The sequence below is a fragment of the Bufo bufo genome, chromosome 1 (assembly GCF_905171765.1).
Source record: "Bufo bufo chromosome 1, aBufBuf1.1, whole genome shotgun sequence".
Lineage (NCBI taxonomy): Eukaryota > Metazoa > Chordata > Amphibia > Anura > Bufonidae > Bufo > Bufo bufo.
Genome location: NC_053389.1, coordinates 297521018 through 297544645, shown reverse-complemented (window position 1 = coordinate 297544645; position 23628 = coordinate 297521018). Strand labels below are relative to the sequence as shown.

At 42.8% G+C, this 23628-nt stretch overlaps 1 protein-coding gene across 2 annotated transcripts in view; it reads right to left on the bottom strand.

The window, feature by feature from the left end:
• The window catches only part of FLT4 (fms related receptor tyrosine kinase 4), a 252279-nt gene extending 229618 nt beyond the window's left edge, over nt 1-22661 (bottom strand). For both annotated transcript variants that reach the window (XM_040440794.1, XM_040440802.1), the window contains exon 1: nt 22171-22661. In XM_040440794.1, coding sequence (XP_040296728.1) covers nt 22171-22228 — 58 coding nt within the window. In that variant the 5' untranslated portion in view covers nt 22229-22661. The remainder of the gene's footprint in view (nt 1-22170) is intronic.
• Nucleotides 22662-23628: the final 967 nt, after the last annotated feature.

Below are 23628 nucleotides of genomic sequence, written 5' to 3'. Positions count from 1 at the left end.
TTAGAGCGAACAGAAAACCTCCACATGAGGTTTTACAGCTGTTCTGGTAAACTGGTAAAAGCTCAGGATACAGTATTTTCTTTGGTAAGACAATGAGAATGGATGAACAGTGGCACTGATACTATTAGGTAAAATGCTTATTTATTTTTTTCTAGGCTTTCATTTCTACACCTCATCCACACCATGTGCAGTGAGGGGACCATAAGGACCTGCACTGAACTAAACACTGGACCATTTAACTTCCAATTCCGCTGTCCACCATTACTGAGAAGTGGTGACACTTCCTAGACTTACCAGTTCTTGGTGTACAGTACTTTATAGTAGCATTGTACTTTGGGAAAATTTTTGATATGTCATAGCGGCATATTAAAAGTTTTGATTAGTGGGGGTCTGAGTGCTTAGACCCATGACAATCTCTAGATCTAGAAGAGAGAAGCGCTCATATAGTGCACACTCTCTTCTCACTGCAGGAGACAGAATCGAGACTGTCCATAGATTTTCTATTGCTATTTGAGCACGTCTCTCTCCTAGTTCTAGCGATTAGTGGGGTTTCAGAGCTTGGAGCCCCCTGTCTCTATGACATGTAAAAAGTTTTCCCAAAGTACAGTGTCACTTTAAGGCTTCCGTCACACCAAAATTTGCTTTGGCTCTTTTTTACAAACTAAAAAACTATAAAAATCACATGCATTTTTACCATGCTGCATTTGCAGAAGGGGATGAAAAATATCAGAAAAAAAAAAAATCACCATTGCTTTAACTTAAAAACAAAAATGCTAGACTTTCAACTAACATCTAAAACTGGCGTTTTTTCCCCAGCAAAAAATGGTGCAACACAATTAATAAAGTATGTGTGAAGCCACCCTAAAACACAGCTGTCACTATAATGTCACAAGGCCATTGGATGGAAAGGGGAATTAACATACTGTTTTAGACTTGATTTTAGGCCATCATGTCAATAAGGGTTCTCATAGATGTCCAAGACTCTGGATAAAACAGATCTACTGCATATTGCACAGTTCCAAAAAAGATTACTCCCATCAGTACAAAAATAACAATGTTGTGAATAATTCTTTGAGTTGATTTTATTGAATGTTGGGATGATTTTGACCTTGATTTTGCTCTCTATCATTATACTGTATGACAAAATGAGTGCTGAAAATTACTAGGTTCCCTACCACAATCCACTGAAACCCTGCTGAGCATTTTTGTATTGCTCTTATTGTTCTGGCCTTCACACATGATTAATAATCATTAATAATCATTGATTATAATAGCGGGGCTTTTGGAGTAAAGTGATCTACTGAAATCCAGCTGAAGTTCAGCTGAGAGCCAACAGGATAAAGTAATAGGTTAAAAAAGGATATTTAAAAACAGTAAACCTCAAGTTTTATTAAGTACATATAGTGACGTACAAAGAAGAATGAAGACCCCATAGCAAAGATTCAACTTGGGCCCTTTTATGTTGCCACCCAGGACTGGATATGTGTTTCCTGTTCAATATCCTTTCCATTACTCCTGGGCCAGTTCCTACCTACTTGTTATTAAGGGGCTTTCCAACACTTTATAACCGATGACCTATCCTCAGGATAGTTATATGCGAATTGCGGCATACAGATTATTTGGATGCAATTTTGGTGTTTTATTGGTGTGATATCATACAAATATTCGTGATCCAATTACATTATAAATTGAGGATCATTCCTGAAAATGATGGCGACCGAACGTTTCGGTCCAGACGGACTTCTTCAGCGATCTTATTATCTATAACAATAACATAGGCCCCATTAGTAGTGTAACTAGAAGAACATAATACAATTAATAAGACGAAAAAAGAAGTATATTGTCACAGTCATTACCGCTGGCTGTGACCTTCTGTCTATGCTCTCGCTGCAGCACCGTTCCTCTGTATTTGTGGTTCTGCATGGGTTAACTCCCCTCTGTTCCTATTAGGAGTTAATCCTCTGTCTGCTCCATGGGTGTGGTCTCTCTGCTGCACCCATGGAACCTGTATATAAGGCTGAGGTTTCCTCAGTTCTGTGTCAGCTCTCCTGGTGTGTGTTGTCTTGTCCTGCTCCTGGTTTGTACTTTCTCTCCCATGCTGCTGACCCATGGGATCCGTGTCTGTCTGTGCTCTGTGGGTTTCCCTACTTGTTCATTTACGTCCTTTCCTGTCCTTTTTAACGTCGTCTGTCTGTTATCTGTTCTGCCTATTATGTTTTAGTTACTTTGTGTTTATTCTGATGTCTGTGTTCAGCAAGCCTTTGTAGCAGAGTGGCATGACAAGGCCATGCAGTTTACTACTGGTGGAGCAAGTCCTTCTCTGCTCATTGCCACTCCTGCTCCCTTGCGTGAACTCCTGCTCGTATTATTAGTTCCCCTGTTTTGTATTCATATGTCTGTGTTCAGCAAGCCTTTGCAGCAGAGTGGCATGACGAGGCCATGCAGTTTACTACTGGTGGAGCAAGTCCTTCTCTGCTCATTGCCACTCCTGCTCCCTTGCATGAACTCCTGCTTGTGTTATTATTTGCCCTGTTTTGTATTTACCTGTCTGTTATGTTTGCCTATGTGCCGTCGGTACCTTCTGGTACCTGTTGTCCATTCGCTCCTGCTGTCACTGTCTAGTTCACGCTCCAGAGTGGACCCTGGCAAATTCCTGTGGCTAAGTCTAACCCTACCATCTAGGGCTCTAGTGAAAACCAGGAGTTGCTTAGTTACGCCCCTCTGGAGTATTACTAGACAGTGGCGCAGTGGGGGTTTTCTCCCACTGTGCTGACGGTACATAGAGCTCATGTTTTATCTGTGCTGCTTTCCATGTTTCTGTTTGTGCAATAAACTCTTATGTGTCTGTACCTGATTTCCGTTTATTGCTTGACGACGCGGTGGTCTCTCCTGGGACCTCCAACTCGTGACATATATACAGTACAGACCAAAAGTTTGGACACACCTTCTCATTCAAAGAATTTTCTTTATTTTCATGACTATGAAAATTGTAGATTCACACTGAAGGCATCAAAACTGTGAATTAAAATATGTGGAATTATATACATAACAAACAAGTGTGAAACAACTGAAAATATGTCATATTCTAGGTTCTTCAAAGTAGCCACCTTTTGCTTTGATTACTGCTTTGCACACTCTTGGCATTCTCTTGATGAGCTTCAAGAGGTAGTCCCCTGAAATGGTTTCCACTTCACAGGTGTTCCCTGTCAGGTTTAATAAGTGGGATTTCTTGCCTTATAAATGGGGTTGGGACCATCAGTGGCGTTGAGGAGAAGTCAGGTGGATACACAGCTGATAGTCCTACTGAATAGACTGTTAGAATTTGTATTATGGCAAGAAAAAAGCAGCTAAGTAGAGAAAAACGAGTGGCCATCATTACTTTAAGAAATGAAGGTCAGTCAGTCAGCCGAAAAATTGGGAAAACTTTGAAAGTAAGGGCTATTTGACCATGAAGGAGAGTGATGGGGTGCTGCGCCAGATGACCTGGCCTCCACAGTCACCGGACCTGAACCCAATCGAGATGGTTTCTGGGTGAGCTGGACCGCAGAGTGAAGGCAAAAGGGCCAACAAGTGCTAAGCATCTCTGGGAACTCCTTCAAGACTGTTGGAAGACCATTTCAGGGGACTACCTCTTGAAGCTCATCAAGAGAATGCCAAGAGTGTGCAAAGCAGTAATCAAAGCAAAAGGTGGCTACTTTGAAGAACCTAGAATATGACATATTTTCAGTTGTTTCACACTTGTTTGTTATGTATATAATTCCACATGTGTTAATCCATAGTTTTGATGCCTTCATAGTCATGAAAATAAAGAAAACTCTTTGAATGAGAAGGTGTGTCCAAACTTTTGGTCTGTACTGTATATTAAATTAAATATGGCATATTGATAAAACAATGTTGAGAGCCTTATTCCTAGAAGGTGTGAGAACTGGAGTATGTTAACCCTGATGAGTAGATACCAGATAAGAGTAGTAAGTCCAGAATATATGGCTTATATACAGAGTGGTGATGGGAAGGAGATTGTAAGGCTAGTAAATAGTAGATAGAAATCACTGTTAGAGCTAGGAGGCGAGATGATATGAAATAGATGGATATGAAATGGAGTGATAGCGACTGTACCTGTTAAAAAGAAGAAAATTACATGCTAAATATGGTAGAGGAGTTCTGGGCTGGATCACAGGACGCTAGCCTGTGTCCGACGCTTTTTAAATGGTATGGGCTGTATGGAGCACCGGTCACGTGATCGGAGCGTCTTGCGATGTGAGTGGCGCATGTATGCATTCCACGGTGAACGCGTACCCAGGGGATTGCAAGATGCATTCCACGGGTGATGTGGCCATTTCCAAAAGGGAATAAGGGAGAAAATTTAATGACAATGTAGTAGATGAAGAAAGAGTGGTAGGATCTGCTTGATAATTAGTAGATGGGGTGATTGGTCATCAATATCTGATCGGTGGGGGTCGAAAAACCCCTTTAATGGTACTCCACTTTTGACATAGCCCTGCACAGGTACTCACCGTCAATTGTGAAGGGGATGAGACCAAAAATGGGACCAACCTTCTCCTATGGCCCCACAGTATGGGCTTCCTCTACGGTACATGCGCTTTGAGGACACAAGCCTATATGACCACTGCTCCTCTGGTTAAGGAAATTATAAATGGTCCCAGGATCTACTTTTAAGATCCTGTGATTTTGAATCATACAATGTATAGGGAAAGATAGGAACAGTAATACTCTAAGTACCACAATGTTGGATCACTACACTCTTGTATGATGGAGTGAAGCTAACATACTGTTTATTTTAGAAGAATACAACAAAAGTTCTTTGTTAGTGCTGGTCGAGCACCAAAGTGCTCGGGTGCTCAAGTAGAACACCTCAGGATGCTCGGGTGCTCTACCGAGCACCCGAGCACAATGGAATTCAATGGGAGAACCCGAGCATTAAACCAGGCACCCCCTGATCTGAAGAGGGGAGGGTGTCTGGTTCATAGGAAAAGGTCAGAAATGGATGGAAACACCACTGAAATGGTTCAGGAACAGCATGGGGAGGATCTCTGGATGCATCTTGGACTCCCAGGTCGCTGTTGGGAATGATGTTGTGTGAGTAGTACGCCACTTTTACAGACTGACAATAATACGCACAAAACCGAAGATAAAATCGATTTTAGAGGAAAAATTGTTAGGAAACATTCTTTCCTGTATATTTGCTTGTATATAAAGTGCAAGTGCTGCCAAAAATTACAAGGAAGAGGCACTCCAATACAACCTGTATATCACATAAAGTAGTGCCTCATTTACATTGTGGTACAATTGTTTAGGTAGTGGGACTCCTACACTCATAAAGCCTATGCACTAAGTGAAAAGGCTGCCAAAAATTACAAGGAACCGGCACTCCAATACACCCTTTATTACACATAAAGAAGGGCATCATACACACCCTTGAAAAATAATGATTGATGGCCTGCTGGTGACCCTTAAAAACATTAGGAGCAAGGGCCTGCTGGTGACCCTCTAAAACATTACGGGTGAGGGTCTGCTGCTGATCTGACCATCTAAAACATTAGGGGCGAGGGCCTGCTGCTGATCTGACCATTTAAAATATTTTGTGGGCGAGGGCCTGCTACCGAACTGACCATCTAAAATATTTTGTGGGCGAGGGCCTGCTGCCAAGCTGACCATCTAAAAAAAATTGTGGGCGAGTGCCTGCTGCCGAGCTGACTATCTAAAAAATGTTGTGGGCGAGGGCCTTCTGCCGAGCTGACCATCTAAAAAATGTTGTGAGCAAGGGCCTGCTGCCGAGCTGACCATCTAAAACATTATGGGCGAGGGCCTGCTACTGAGCTGACCCTCTAAAACATTAGGAGCGAGGGCACCCTAATAAGCATGTTGATATGATGGAGGAGGAGGACGTGAAAATGGTGATTGAACCATATACCCTCTTTAGTCGTTGAAGGGGTGCATGGGAATACAGTGTATTCAATACACCATAAAAGCCACATTTAGAGTGCCTTTATGTTCAGCTGCTTTCCTCTGGTGGAGTAGAGAAGTCAGGGGCAATCCAGGCCTTGTTTATTTTTATAAGAGTCAACAAGTCAGCATTTTCAGTTGACAGGCGTATGCGCTTATCAGTTATTATGCCCCCAGCAGCACTAAATACCCGCTCTGACAAAACACTGGCGGCGGGGCAGGCAAGCACCTCCAAGGCGTAGAGAGCCAGTTTGTGCCATGTGTCCAGCTTGGACACCCAATAGTTGTAAGCAGTGTTCCCTCTAAGCCTTGGCAGCTGCTGGGCGGGGTTGGCTCAGAGCTGGACACAGCGCCATTAAAAGGTGGGCGATAGGAAAATCTAAGATAATTGTCACATTAAAGAGCATACAGTGTAACCCCTGTACCACCCCGATCGATACAGTATACTCCCTGCACCATGCTGTGTAATATACAGTATAATCCCTATACCATGCTGCACTGAATACATTATAATCCCTGCACCATGCCGTACAATATATAGTATAGTTCATACACCATGCTATACAATAACCCATACACCATCCTGTATAATATACATTATAATCCTTGCACCATGCTGTATAATATACATTATAATCCCTGCACCATGCTGTGTAATATACATTATAATCCCTACACCATGCTGTACAGTATACATTATAATCCCTGCACCATGCCGTATAATATACATTATAATCCCTGCACTGCTGAACAGTATAAATTATAATCCATACACCATGCCTTATACAATATAATATACAACACACCATATTTTCGCCCTATATGACGCACCAGCCCATAAGACGCACCTAGGTTTTAGAGGAGGACAATAGGAAAAAAATATTTTTCATTAGATCTCAGATCAGACCACCAATCAGACCCCCGATGTTAATCAGACATCAGCTGACAGCCCCAATCAGACCCCCAATGTTAATCAGACCTCAGATCAGACCCCCATGCCTCAGATCAACCACCCAGCCTCATGTCTGCAGCCTGTAGCCCCCAGCCTCATGTCTGCATCCTGTAGCCCCCAGCCTCATGTCTGCAGCCTGTAGCCCCCAGCCTCACATCAGATTTAAAAAAAAATCCACTTACCTCTCCTGCTCCGGACACCGCCTCTCCTCACCTTCAGCGCTCCTCCTGCTCTTCCTGCCGCCGGCTATGATGTGAACTGAGGCGCACAGTGTGAGGTCACAGAAGTGCCCTCACGCTGTGCGCAGCCACTGCACAGCCGACAACCGAGGACCAGGAAGCAGTGAGTACAGAGCCTTCACCACTTCCTGGTCCTCCGGTACTAATGAGCGCTTCCACTATACTATTAGTATTCATCCCATAAGACGCAGGGAGATTTTTCCCCCGTTTTGGGGGGGGGAGGCGTCTTATGGGGGCGAAAAATATGGTAACCCCACAGTGTAGGTGTTATATTGTATATTGAACAGCATGGTGTATGGATTATAATGTATATAGTATAGCATGGTGCAGGAATTATAATGTATATTGTACGGCATGGTAGAGGGATTATAATGTATACTCTACAGCAAATGTATGGAGGTTACACAATGCCGGACAATATAATCCCTGTGGGATGGATAGATAGATAGATAGATACGAGATAAATAGATACAGTCAGGTCCATAAATATTGGGACAACGACGCAATTCTAACATTTTTGCCTCTATAAACCCCCACAATAGATTTTTAATGAAACAAACAAGATGGGCTTTAACTGCAGACTGTCAGCTTTAATTTGAGGGTATTTACATCCAAATCAGGTGAACGGTGTAGGAATTACAACAGTTTGCATATGTGCCTGCCACTTGTTAAGGAACCAAAAGTAATGGGACAATTGGCTTCTCAGCTGTTCCATGGCCAGGTGTGTGTTATTCCCTCATTATCCCAATTACAATGAGCCGATAAAAGGTCCAGAGTTCATTTCAAGTGTGCTATTTGCATTTGGAATCTGTTGCTGTCAACTCTCAAGATGAGATCCAAAGAGCTATCACTATCAGTGAAGCAAGCCATCATTAGGCTGAAAAAACAAAACAAACCCATCAGAGAGATAGTAAAAACATTAGGCGTGGCCAAAACAACTGTTTGGAACATTCTTAAAAACAAGGAACGCACCGGTGAGCTCAGCAACACCAAAAGACTCGGAACCCACGGAAAACAACTGTGGTGGATGACCGAAGAATTCTTTCCCTGGTGAAGAAAACACCCTTCACAACAGTTGGCCAGATCAAGAACACTCTCCAGGAGATAGGTGTATGTGTGTCAAAGTCAAAAATTAAGAGAAGACTTCACCAGAGTGAATACAGAAGGTTCACCACAAGATGTAAACCATTGGTGAGCCTCAAAAACAGGAAGGCCAGATTAGAGTTCGCCAAACGACATCTAAAAAAGCATAACAGTTCTGGAACAACATCCTATGGACAGATGAGACCAAGATCAACTTGCACCAGAGTGATGCGAAGAGAAGAGTATAGATGCAGCATGCCAGACCTGCAGGGTATTGCAATTGTGAGGTTACAGTTATGGGCAAGCGAGGGTTACTCACAGTTCTGAAGACGAACCCTGGGCAGGCATGCGACAGTGAAGGAGAGGCTGGCACAGTAGTCCTCTGGGGCACTCTCTGTATTTAGGGACCAGGCCTGATGGTGGATGAGGTGCCCTGGATGTTGCAGGTGTTTTATTTGCCTAGTGCAAGGTCCCTTTAAGATTCGTGACGCCAGTGCCTGTAACGGTGGCACACCGATTTCTAGTTGTAATAAGCGAGGTACACAGATGGTATGGTGAACCAAACTTTGCTTTACTGGAGAACAGTCCAACTTTGTACAATAAGATGGTAATACAGTCCCTTACATCAAGTGCTTCACAAGCAGGCACATTTCAATACTGGCAGGTATAATCTTTGCAAGATACTCAGAGGGCAATAATAATCCACACTCAGACTAGGCTGTACCTTCTCCTCAGATATAGTGTACACTGTTCCTTAGAACTCCTGTCTGGCTTTTATCCCAAGGCCCGGATACCTCAATGCTGGCTTTTATCCTTGGTAACAATCTTCCTCCCGTATTTATCCTTGCATTTACTTAATGATTCTTCTGCCCCTCAGCTTACTTGTCTTAGCTGGACACACTGGCTCTGCTTGGCTTGTGGGTACTGCAGGTTTCTCCCAGGAGGAACATCTCTTCTACTGGGGTGGATTCTTCTTGTGCTATCATAGGCTCAATGATACTTCAGGCAGGCTATAATCCTTCACTAGCCTCCTGGTGGCAACTAGAAGCCTGGACTATCTAGCTGCATGTCAGGAGGAGGCCCTCAGCATATCTCTGGCTAAGATGCCCTCTCACTTCTGTCTTCACAGACTCCTGACTACAGACTCCCACTGCGTAACATCATGCTTTGGTAACAATTGAAAAAACTGCGTCTCGTGAGCTAGACGTAGGTGACGTCAAGCGGGCATGAGGCGTTGTATCCCTCACACAACCTACACCTATATACATATATACAGCCAATACCTATATATGGTCTATACCTATATACATATACAGTATACAGTCTATACCTATACACATTCTATACCTATATACAGCCTACACCTATATACAATCTACACCTATGTACAGTCTACATGGTGTAGACTGTACATAGGTGTAGACTGTATATCGGTATAGGCTGCATATAGGTGTAGACTGTATATAAATATAGGCTGTATAAAGGTATACGCTGTTTATAGGTATAGGCTGTATATAGATATAAGCTGTACATAGGTGTAGACTGTATATAGCTATAGACTGTATATAGGTGTAGACTGTATATAGATATAGGCTGTATATAGGAATAGGCAATATATTGTTGTAGGCTGTATATAGGTATAGGCTGTACATAGGTGTAGACTGTATAGGTATAGGCTGTACATAGGTATAGGAAACATCTAGGTGGAGGGCATGCTACTGCAGAACACAAGGGGTGAAACCCCTGGCAGGGACAAACCATCCCAGTGACAGACTATCACTGAGAAAGGATTGTGTGTTCCTGCCAGTGGTTTCACCCCTTGTGTTCTGCAGCAGCATGCCCTCCAATTCTGTCCTCAGCATACTTATGTAAGAACGCCGCCTCCACATTACCTCTCCCTGTGCACTGCTGCTCCTCCTCTTCGGTCAGAAAAAGAAGGAGGAGGCAGCAGTAGCGCTGGAATATGTGGTAGGTGGAGCCCCGCTTAGCTGCACAGCCGGAAGTTTTGAAAAAGTCAGACTCATCATGAGTATAGGCAAGTGTGGGCATTTTTTGCAAGCAGGGTGAGTGGGTGAGCGGCCACTGATCGGACTTATCAAACTTGTGAGCGGGGGCACAATAATTGCTGCGCGGCCGCGCACCCGCGCAGCTTAGAGGGAACACTGGTTGTAAGGCACACAGGGATCACTGAGGATGCTGAGACGGTCTGCTATGTACTCCTTCACCATCTTCCAACATTTTTCTCTCCTTGTGACACTAGGCCGTGCATCAGAGTGAGGGTGCTGGCGGGGTGTCATAAAACTGTCCCAAGCCTTAGAGAGTGTTGCCCTGCCTCTGTTGGAACTGCTGTGTGTTCCCCTCGTCTCCCCTTCTCGATTGGCCAAGGAACTACGTAATCTGCAGCCAGCGTTGTCAGCTGGAAATTTTTGGATCAATTTTTCCACAAGGACCTTCTAGTATTGCACCATTTTGCTCGTCCTCTCCACCACAGGAATAAGAGATGAGAAGTTCTCTTTGTAGCGGGGGTCGAAAAGGGTGAACAACCAGTAATCGGTGTTGGCCAAAATGCTTACAACGTGAGGGTCACGGGAAGGGCAGCCTAACATATAGTCAGCTATGTTTGCCAGAGTTTCAACAGAAAAGACTTCGCTGTACTCATCAGGAGGATGATTCTCAATCTCCTCATCCTCTTCCCCATCCACGCTGAACAGATGGTATAAAACTTCCATGGGTACTACCCTCTGTAGCGGAGGTAACCATCTCCTGCTCCTCCTCATCATCCAATTTGCGCTGAGAAGACGAACTGAGGGTGGTCTGGATATCAGAGCACGGGTGATGTTACGGAACACATGCTGGTGGAAGGCTGGGACTGCACACTGGGAAAAATATTGGCTGCTGGGGACAGAGTACCGTGGGACAGCCACCATTAGGCTGCGGAAAGCCTCAGTATCCACAAGCCTAAATGGCAAAATTTCCAGGGCCAGCAATATGGAAAGGTGTGCATTTAATGCTATGGTCTGTGGGTGGGTGGCTGGGTATTTGCGCTTTCGTTCAAAGGCATGTGTATAGACATCTGTACTCTGCGCTGGGACACAGAAGTGGATATACTAGCTGATGGTGTTTGCGAAGGAGATTGGCCAGCACGTAACACAGGGGAAGTGGAGGCAGTGGTGTGACCCGCAGACACAGATTGTGGACCCAGGTGTTCGGCCCACCTTATTAGGGTGCTTTGATGCCATGTGGTGGATTATACTGGTGGTGGTGAGGTTGCTAGTGTTCACGCCCCTGCTCATTTTGGTACGGCACAGGTTGCAAATGACAATTCTTTTATTGTCCGCACTTTCCTCAAAAAAGCGCCAGACTGCGGAATACCTACCCCTTGGCAAGAGAGATTGCCGCAAGGGGGTGCTCCAGGGAACAGTTACGGGCCTGTTTGGTGTGGCCCGCTTTCTCATTTTTGCCACCTTAATGCCTCTTCCAGCCTGTTGCGGTGCTGCGGATCCCTCCCCCTCTGTACTGCTGTCCTAGCTTGGCTTGCTACCATCCCAGGTTGGGCCAGTGACTTCATCGTCCAGCACCTCTTCTTTCACTTCCTCACTCTGGTCATCCTCTTGACTTGTTGACCTAACAACAGCCTCAATTATTGACAACTGTGTCTCATTTTCATCATGAACCTCCTGAGACACTAATTGCCGTTGACTTATTGGCAACTGTGTCTCATCATCATCATCCACCTCGTGAAACACTAATTGCCGTTCCCCACCGTCATCTTCTTCTGACTGTGGATGCTCCAGAGTTTGGGAATCAGGGCACAAGATCTCCTCATGTCCCTCTTCACACGGGCTTGGCAAGAGGCCCAAATTAAGGAATGGCGATGAAAACAGCTCCTCGGAATATCCGAGTGTGGGATCACTTGTTTGCCAAGACTCTCCATGGTGGGAGGAAGGAGTATCAGGGTAAGGATTCTGTTGACCAGACTCTTGGCTACTGAGACTGGACTTTGTGGAAGACAGGGTGGTGCTCAACCGACTGGAAGCATTATATGCTGCAATCCAACCGACCACCTGGTCGCACTGGTCTGACTTCGAGAGTGATGTCCTGCGCTGCCCTGCAAACTGGGACATGAAGCTAGGTATCGTGGATGAGTGTTTTTCTTGCGCTCTGGCAGCAGGTACAGTTTCACCAGGCCCAGGGCCATGGCCTCTTCCCCGTCCCTTACTGCTCGCCTTGCGCATATTAAATGGTATATATGCTTGCAAGTATGTACAGTAGCGCAGGTTTGTAAGCATATGCGCCAATAAAGTACACAGAATGTCACAGATATTTTTAGGATATGCACTCGGTCACATTAAACAGGAGGTATAGAGCAAGTAATGTCGCTGTCACCACCGCCTAATAAAAAGTTACACTGAATGAATGTCACTGATATTTAGGATGCACACACGTTAGACAGGAGGTATAGCACAAGTAATGTCTCTGTCACCAGCAGCTAATAAAAAATTACACTGATTTAATGTCACTTATATTTAGGATGTGCAAACATTATACAGGAGGTATAGCGCAAGTAATGTCGCTGTCGCCACCTCCTAATAAAAAATTACACTGAATGTCACTGATATTTCGGATGCTCTAATGTTATACTGAAGATGTAGCGCAGGTAATGTCGCTACCACCAGCAGAATTTTTTTTGGACTGAATGTCACTGATATTTCGGATACACAAACGTTATACAGGAGATGTAGCGCAGGTAATGTAACTGTCCGCAGCAGACACCGTCTACAGAAAAAGTACACTGGATGTCACAGATATTTTTAGGCTGCATACACGTTAGACAGGAGATGTAGCGCAGATAATGTCGCTGTCTGCAGCGGCCAAACAATTGCAAGCTATTTTGCGCAGGTTGCGCTAAAAATATATATTGCTGCCAGATACAACTACAGTCCTTAAAAGGACTTTTGGGTCTCTAACAAGTTTTAGCAATTTTGCGCAGGTTGTGCTACAAATATATATTGCTGTCACACACAATAGTCCTTAAAAGGGCTTTTGGGTCTATAACAAGTATAAAAACTAAAATATTGCTATTTCAATCCCTACACTATCTCTGCCTTCTGCTCTCCAGCTCCCCCTGACTAATTCTGAGCCGAACACATGTCATCGGGTGCTATATAGCACCCGATGACGCGTTCCGGCCAGCCAATCTCTGTAATGCCAGCAGCCATCATGGCTATGGCATTACAGTGAATGGCAGTACTTACCTGCACGTCTACTGGATGCGTAGCAGCCAATAAACGTGCGGGGAGGAGACTCGAGCATCGCTCTCGAGCACATGCGGTATTCGGCCGAACACCGCGATGTGCCGAGCATTGCGACGCTCGAGCCGAACATGCTCGCCCAACACTATTCTTTGTGCGTCAGTGACTGCTGCTTCCGAGCTTCAACCTCATGCTGTCATCACCCTTTCCTTTTAGGACTTAACTAGAACATTATGATCAAAGCTGAGTATTTTCTGCCTAAACCTTTCACATGGAAGTGACCTTTGATTTACAGCCCATCAACAAGAATTTAATGGACTAGGATTTTAATAGCTCAAAAAGCTGAAATGTGGAAAATCATGTCTTCTACTTTCTGCAGGGGGAATGGGGAGGGGGGTAAGTCAGGATTTCAATCTTTAGGTTTCGAAAGCCCAATTGTACACCCTATTCCTAAATGTACAGTTTCTAATACTGCAGTCAGACATAAGGGAGGCTTATGAAGTGGGGACCATGCTAACATAATGACACAAGTTTGCCCCTGTAAGACTGCATACTATTCAGCAAGTTCCGACACTGTTTTAAAGACAATCTATCATCATGACATTTTTTATTGTATTGTGTAACCTAAAATGGATGGTAAGGTCATATGGTTCAATGCTACAACATACAGTGAGGAACAGAAGTATTTAAACACCCTGCTATTTTGCAAGTTCTCCCACTTAGAGATCATGGAGGGGTCTGAAATTCACATTGTAGGTGCATTCGCACTCTGAGGGATAGAATTAAAAAAAAATATCAGGAAATCACATTGTATGATTTTTAAAGAATGTATTTGTCTTGCACTGCTGAACATAAGTATTTGAACACCTGAGAAACAGCAAGAATTCTGGCTTGCAAAGACCTGTTACTGTGCCTTTAAAAAGTCCACCTCTACTCCACTCATTAATCTAACTTAGTAGCACCTGTCTGAGCTCTTTAAAGACACCTGTCCACCCCACAGTCAGTCAGACGCCAACTACTACCATGGGCAAGACCAAAGAGCTGTAGAAAGACACCAGAGACCAAATTGTGGACCTCTACAAGGTTGGAAAGGGCTACGGGGCTATTGCCAAGCAGCTTGGTGAAAATAGATCAACTGTTGAAGCAATTGTTAGAAAATGGAAGAGGCTAAAGACGACTGTCAGACTGCCTCGGACTGGGGCTCCATGCAAGATCTCACCTCGTGGGGTATCACTGATGATAAGAAAGATGAGGAATCAGCCCAGGACTACAAGGGAGGAGCTGGTCAATGACATGAAGAGAGCTGGGACCACAGTTTCAAAGGTCACTGTCAGGAGAACACTAATCCAATAGAACATCTTTGGAGGGAGCTGAAACTCTGTGTTGCTTAGCAACAGCCCTGAAACCTGACAGATCTAGAGGAGATCTGTGTGGAGGAGTGGGCCAAAATCCCTGTTGCAGTGTGTGCAAACCTGGTCAAGAACTACAGGAAACGTTTGACCTCTGTAATTGCAAACAAAGGCTTCTGTACCAAATATTAACACTGATTTTATCAGGTGTTTAAATTCTTATGTTCAGCAGTGCAAGACAAATAAAGTCTTTAAAAATCATACAATGTGATTTCCTGAATTTTAAATTCTGTCTCTCAGAGTGGGAATGCACCTACAAGGGGAATTTCAGACCCCTCCATGATTTCAAAGTGGGAGAACTTGCAAAATCGCAGGGTGTTCAAATACTTCTGTTCCTCACTGTAAAACTGATTTTTGTGTCTTTGCTGTTTTCATTTAGGATCTGCTGAGCAGAAGACTTGAAACTGTGTCTTTCAAATATCAAACCTTTGTGATTAGTGAAAATGACATTACTATATATCTAAATGATCTTGCAGTAAACTTTCATTGGCACTGTACTAAGTGAGACTCAGCTCTACTACATGTACCAATCAATGGTCCGGACTCTTTAGATTATCTGGATTAGAAGGTTGTAGGATTAGTATGAACTGTCTGACTTTGACAAGTTGTCAAGTTGTGACTGTGAAGGAGCTTTAAAGGGGTTCTGTCAGCAGATATGTCGCAATATTACTGTCTCACCTGAGAAATGTGCGCTTTTCAGTGGAACATCATGTTCTTGGTTCAATCTTTCTAGATGCCTGTATTCTTGAGATTTTATAATATCCAAATTAGTCCCTAGGAGCAACAAGGGTGGTGCAGTTGCTCCCAGAGTCTCCTCTCACTGCCCTTCATGCCACACCTCCACCACTGACTGACAGGGCCAGGCAGTGAAGACATACTAGCGTCTTTCCCTGAAGTCTCACAAGAGCTCTTTCAGTGTGTGCAATGTACAGGGTTGGGGGTGTTCCATCCCTGTACAGCGCATGTGCTGAACAAGCCCCTGCAGGGCTTCAGGGCCAGACGTAAGTATATCTTCACTGCCTGGACCTGTCAGTCATTGGTGGAGGTGTGGCATGAAGGGCAGTGAGAGGAGACTATGGGAGCAATGGCACCACCCTTGTTGCTCCTAGGGGCTCATTTGCATATTAAAATCATCAATTTCCTAAAGAATACAGGCACCTAGAAAGATGGGTTCATGACCATGATGTTCTACTATCAAGCACACATGTTTCAGGTGAGACAGTTTTATTAAGACGTATCTGATGACAGAACCCCGTTAATACTAATTTTACTGCCTTCTATTCCACCTAATTTGAGAAACCAGAGACATAACTTGATGCTCCTGGGCCAAGATGTAAAATCTAAAAAGGGCCCCGAACTATCCTTCAGTATTTATAGCATTGGTTTCCTCATATGGAGCAAAGGGGACTTTTGGCCCCCCTCAGGCTCTAGTGTCTTGGTGCAACTGCAATCTCTGCACCCCCTATAGTTATGGCCCTGTGAGAAACACTGGTACATGTAGCAGAACTGAGCTTTTCATTTGGTAAAATGATACGATAATATCACAATGAGGCAGCATATCTATTAAACAGAGGGACCACAAAGGAGCTTTTATCTGTGTTAGAAAAATGGCACAAGCACCAAGTGTCATGTTTATGATACATTGGCAGTGGCACCATTTTTGATCTTTTTCTGTGACGTGCCAAGTTTCTCTCTCTGATAGAAAGCGATCTATATCAAGGACCCTCTATGATGTCCATGTGACCTAAAATCCTTTATGAAACAAGCAGGGGATGTGGCTAAAAATACTTGTCATTAGGTATTGTAACTGTGCCTAGTAAGTCTGAATTGTGCCAGATATAAAAATGACGTAGCGAACGGTAATGTCTAATTTTTCCACACTGAATAAAGTGAGAGATTTGGGCATGGTATTAAACGTTGACATACCACCAAGCTGTTTTCTCAACATGACCAAGTCACTGGGCCACTCAGTATGTGACTTGTCAAGTGTCAGATAAAGTCATTCAGAGGAGGTGATTTTTTTTATTCAATGCATCATTTTTTTTTCCAGTTTGCAAATAGCAGAGATGCATTATTACATTTGACATATCTATATCGAACTGTAAAAAAAACAACCTGCTTTGCTTTACAAAGTTATAAGGATCCAAGAAAATTCAACACAGGGTTAAGTTACAAATCCAGGTCTGCTACATCTGTATAAAAAATTGGCAAAGTATAAAACATCTTCAATTTGTATGTGAAGAGTGTTCCATACAATAAAAGAATTAGCGCCCACTGTTGGCTGAGACTGGTATGACATCCGTACAGGTAAAATACTGGGCAGTATACACCTAAGAACCCAACAATAAACTGTATGCTGCATTCTCCTGGGACCGCTGCGCGAACATCTGGTAAGTACACACCGCTCTGTTTGATGCTCTAATTTAATTTTTTTTTACCCTCTTTACTTATTAGTGCTGGTATTTTTCATATATCCTGAGAGTCATTTCTGTGTGAAATGTCATCCAGATGTGTAGTATTAAGGAGATTTTAGTTCTGTAGGACTAATAAGCCGAAAATAAATTGCAGATATTGTGAATGCCCCACCCCCTCCTTTCAGTCCTTGCTCCTGACTACAATAATCTCATAGGTTAGTGCCAAAAAGCTGTTTATTTAGCCCTGAGAAATCAGGCCTGAAATGCGTTATCTCTTCAAAGAGCCATATGTAGGGTATTTATTACCCACTAGGACAATATTACAGATAATCTAATACCCAATATGCAATATTGCAGCACATCCCAAATCTACCTGGTGTGCCCATGAGAACCATTTTTTCTTAATTCCAAAACCTCTTGTGTCAATATAATAAATGATATGCAGTATGACTAAGATATAAATCCCAATCGGGTACATATCCATGCCGAAAGTGATGACAGGTTTTCCCATTTTATCTTAAAAAAATTTAACTGTAGTCTGATTGGTTACAAAGAGAAACAACATTTTATTTCTTCTGCCATTACTCAGTAATAAGAATTGATACGACCTGGATTTAGTAGATGGAGGACCATTAACATGGAGCAATTAAGGATATTGCTATGAATGTAATGTGAGACGTGCCCAGGTAATAGTTGAACATTTAATGCTTCCTTGATCAATTTCCCCAGTAATGATCACCACTCCATTTATCATCTCCCTTTACACTGGTCCATTATCCTTACCAACACTCATTCTAATTCCCACTGGACCCATAATCACTCCTTATAAACAGTCCTTACCCAAACTTTAAAGGGATATTAGGGTGATCTGTAATAATGTAAAGGGTGGAGGCCACAGGCTTAGGTAGTGGGTTCAGAACTTAGTGTCAGACCGAGGTTCTTTGGACCCACCTGAGGAAATTAAAGGTGTATTCCCATCTGATAAAGTGATGACATATCACTAGGATGTTAGTGGTGCATGCAAGGAAAAAGGTGAAGGGTCCAGGGTGCAACACCAGCACTCCAGCCCATTTAAGGGCCACTCTCCATATGTACAGAACATGTACATGGACACCCTAGTGGCAATTGATCACGTCCAGAATCAGCTCCAAATAGTGATGTCTTCTTCTGGACCTTTGAGGAGCATCAACCAGTGGAGGATCCTCTGGAGGCCAGTCCAAGCCTGGTAACATGTAAGGTTTACGCTCGGATGGTTTATAATAACTCTGCAGGGTTCAGGGAAGGTTGTAACGAAGAGAGAACCAGGACATAAAGAATGCTAATGGGGTGATGGACATCATAGGATGATAATAAGCTATTGGAGTAGTAATAAAGTGGAGAGAATGTGTTATGAAGTGCTAATGTAGGATGAATTGTCTGATAATGGGGTTTTAATACAACCAATGGTGGACTATAATGAGAATGTTGACCTGGAATTGTATACAGTATATACTATAAATTAAAATGTGTTATGAAAAAGGTGGACAAATTGTGGCTATAGTGGTTGGTATGGGGCTAAGGCTATTGAGGGGGTTTTCCAAGACTTTTTAACTGATGACCTATCCTTTGGATAGGTTATCAGTATCGGATTATTGGTGATGTGACGCCTGTGACCTCCGCCGATGATGCTGTTTGAGAAGGCACTGGCACTCAAAGTAGCGCCGCAGCCTTCTCACAGCTTTCCCTAGGCCAGTGACACTGCGTTCATTAGTCACATGGCCTTAGACGCAGTTCAGGCCCATTCAAGTGATACCAAGCACAACTTTATACATTGTACGGCGCTGTGCTTGGTAACCTACAAGAAGGCTGCGGCTCTCACAGGAGCATCGGTGCCTTCTCAATCAGCTGCTCAGTAGGGGTCCGGGGTGTCAGACCCCCAAAATCACATACTGATGTCCTACGGTGTCCAGAGAATAGGTCATCAGTTAAAAAATCTCGGAAAACCCCTTGAATGCCTGGTGACTCAGATGGCTCCAGCCCACCACTTTATCACTATGTATATGTAGATCTTTTTCTTCTGAAGTGTTCATCCTGTGGACTGGCAGCAGCACAAATTTCAGTTTTTATCTGATTCACTGTGTCTGAACATATGCAATGGAAACACAACTTGCCAGAAGTTCATTAAAATGGAAGGTACCATAACAGATAAGATGGACTTTAGTTACTAGTTGGTTTGTAGCTTCCATTGTGATGTAGTAGGCTGATTGATAGTCTCAGTCTAGGAAGAAGCGAAGTGACCAGCCATAATTATACATTTAAATTCAGAGGACAGCAAATTCACATATTCAGGTTTAGGGTACTTTCACACTTGCGGCAGAGGATTCCAGCAGGCAGTTCCGTCGCTGGAAGTGCCTGCCGGATACGGCAAAACGTATGCAAACTGATGGCATTTGTCAGACGAATCCGTAAGCGGATCCGTCTGACAAATGCATTGAAATGCTGGAGCCGTCTCTCCGGTGTCATCCGGAAAAACGGATCCGGCATAAAAAGTTTTGCACTTTTTTCTCTCTGCGCATGGCGGATCCGTTTTGCTGGAACACTTAAAGACGGATTTGGCACTAATACACTTCAATGTAAATTAATTCCGGATCCGGCATTCTGGCAAGTGTTCAGTCTTTTTGGCTGGAGAGAAAACTGCAGCATGATGCAGTATTATCTCCGTCCTGAAATGGCAAAAAGACTGAACTGAAGACATCCTGATGCATCCTGAACGGATTGCTCTCCATTCAGAATGCATTAGGATAAAACTGATCAGTTCTTTTCCGGTATTGAGCCCCTAGGATGGAACTGAATGCTGGAAAAGAATAACGCTAGTGTGAAAGTACCCTTAGATGGCAGAAAGAGTTGTGCATCCAGTAAGAGATTTTAAATGTTCTAGTCTAATAGATGGATTTGCCAGATTATCTGTTCTCATAGATTAAATTGTCAGATTAGCTATTCTATTCCTATACATGGAATTGGCAGAATATCTATCCTCACGTATGTATTTGCCAGATTATCTATCATGGAATTGTTAGAATATCTATTCTCAAACTTGGAATTGTCAGATTATCTATTCCCATATACTGAATTGCCAGATTATCTATTCCCATATACTGAATTGCCAGATTATCTATTCCCACACATGGAATTGTTAGAATATCTATTATCAAAGATGTAATTGCCAGAATATCTTCTTCCATACATGGAATTGTCAGAATATCTATTCCCATATACTGAATTGCCAGATTATATATTTCCATACATGGAATTGGCAGAATATCTATTCTCAGTGGTGTAATTGTCAGATTATCTGTTCTCAAACATTAAAATGTCAGATTATTTATTCATATAGATAGAATTGTCATATTATTTATTCACATAGATAGACTTGTCAGATTATCTGTTCTCACAATGTAATTGCCAGATTATCTATTCCAATATATAGAATTGTTGGATAACATATTCTCCTAGATGGAATTGTCAGATAATCTATTCTCATACATGAGATTGTCAGATTATTTGTTTACATACATGGAATTGTTAGATTATCTATTTATACAGATGGAATTGTCAGATCTAGATCAGATTATCCAGTTTTAGAGGATATTATCATTGATTCAGAAAGTAAATTATCAGATGGAATTGTACAGCAAAATTTTTGCAGGTTGATATTAAGTAAAATGGTGGGGATCAGGTATATAAACTGAGAAGCTCCAAATATGTACACAGAAAGCCAATGAACAACAAAAACGAACAGGCAAGTTAAAAAAAAAAAGCAAAAGGACTTGTGGGCTTCAACTCAGATGTAATAGCTACATAAAAGTTACCATGATAAGAAAGTGCTGTGGCCATGTAAATCAAGTGACTGGTTCTGGAATGAAGTGGTTAATTAGGTAAAACGTGGGAATGTGGATTTGCAGATCATTTAAATATGTGGAAATAGAATACACCATCTCTTTAGGATCAGGAATTTGGAAGGTACTTTTATGTTCTGTGAAGATTATATATAATACTGTGTCTACACTATACTACATGCTGCTATATACAGACCACATATAGATCATATGGGATGAATATGTTTTTGCAAAGAAATGCTAAAAATTAATCCTAGGGTTTAACGTTATCCTTCACTGTCCTGCTCAATATATTAAGGGTTAAGTAGTTAAAAGTGCAAGGCTTGACCATGTGCTATGACTTTTACAAAAGTGAAAACAGCCCTCTGCCATTAGCTCACATGTATATTATACTGTAATGGTCCTAAATCCCGTGTAAGCTGTTTCCTGATAATAACAGATGTTGCATGATGTTTATTGGCGCTTGGAAACTAGGGTTTGCTGCGGTCAGGATTTTGCCTTGTTTATGTTTTGGGTGTAACGTAGTCATATGGTTTGCTCGTGTTAATGATGGACAGGTTTCATAAATCTCTAGTACAACGTGAGCAGATTGTATAAGGCGTATCAATGGTGGTGGAGATCCGGAGGATTATAGACTGTCTGTAGATATATAATCAATGGTGATGTGATAGATTGTTACTTGTGGAATTCCTTTTTTGTTTTAATTAGGAAAACATAGTCATCAGATTTCCAATCTATGGTGCACTAGCTTTGTCTGTGTCCTGCAGGTGTTGTCCATGCCCTACAAACATGTCTTACAAGTATTGTCCATGTCCATGTTTGCTCTACATAGTTGACCGTATTCTTCAAAAAATTTTCATGCTCTTCATACATGGACCATGCCCCATAAGCTGTGTCTATACCCTACACACGTGCCCATGTCCTACAAAAATCAGCAAAATCAGCAAACAATCAAAATTCCAGAATTTCCAAAATGTCTTACCTGTTCTGTCAACAGTAGCCAGCCAAATGCCAAGAAGCACGCAGAGGACTCTCTTCATTTCCAGCTTTCCCTTCTGTAGGTTTTAGGTATCACCACAGGAAAAAATAGCTCTACCTGATAATATTCCCAGGACAAAGAAAAAATAAGAGAAAAAAAATACAAAAAAATACAAAAACAGTACCAAACGCAGCAGCTGGGCCACTGATGTAAAAGAGCCTGTCACTACTGGCTGTCACCCACAGTGACCTCCAAGCTTTAGACACAGGTGGGAGAAGAATTTTCCAAAAATTGAAAAAATGTCTTAAGTTTTCTCCCAAGTTCTGTCTTTCCCAGACTGAGGGAATATTAGAATGAGAAATTAAAGAATCCCCTGCACTTCAGAGGAAACTTTTGTGTTTGTGTCTGTGTGTGCACAGGGATGAGGATGCATTATACAATAGTTTCCTTTTCCTATGTGTTATTAGACGGAGCTCTCTCTCTCTCTCTCTCTCTCTCTCTCTCTCTCTCTCTGTATTTCCACCAAGCTGCCAGGAAAAAAAAAAACTTTTAAAGTACAGCACTTTTGCAAAGGAGGGATAAGGGGGTGGGGAGGAAAGAAGTTCCTGTGTGAACGTATTTATTATTGTTTTAATCTACGTTGCTTGCTACAGACCAGCTTATGTAGCCCCCACCTCTCTGATCCCTGTGTCTGCTCAGCACAGGAGATAAATGCACAGTTGCAGCATAGGAATACAGTTTCTAGGGCAAGACATTGCTGTGCAGGTAAAAACTATGTGTGTCACTTGATAGGCACTTTTAGCTACGCCCTCCAGTATGGACAAGGCTACATTCAATACATGACATACTGCAGATCACCTACACATACTATATGAAGTTTTAGGCTAATTCCACATTTGCACAGTTCTCCAGCAGGCTGTTCTGGCAGAGAACCGGACGTTCTCCAGATCCGGCATTGCCGTTTGTTACAAGAATGCCCTCCGGCCCCATTGGCTATAATGGAGTCCAGGGAGCATCTGGAAAACTGCCTTTGTTGTCCATTGCGACCTATCACAGTACAGCTTTCATTTTTCAAAAGCAGAATGATAATTCGAAAGCTGAGCTTTAATTGAATACATGTCAACTTCTTGATTGTAGTTATTTTTTTGTCTGCATCCGATCCTCATCTTTTGCTGGTCAGATACGGACCCATTCACTTCAATGGAGCACACTGTCCGTTCTTCAGTACCCACCAAAAAATAGAACATGTCCTATAGACAAGGATAGGACAGTTCTATAGAGGGCAGGACATTCCGTTCTGCAAAATGTGGAACACACTAGTCCGGTATCTGTGTTTTGTGGACCCACAATTGGCGGACTGCAAAAACGGCTACGGCTGTGTGCATGAGCCCTTATTCCGTACACTGCCCCACCCCTTTCAACAGGCTTTTTACTCTTTTGTGTACTGCCTACCACCCTTTT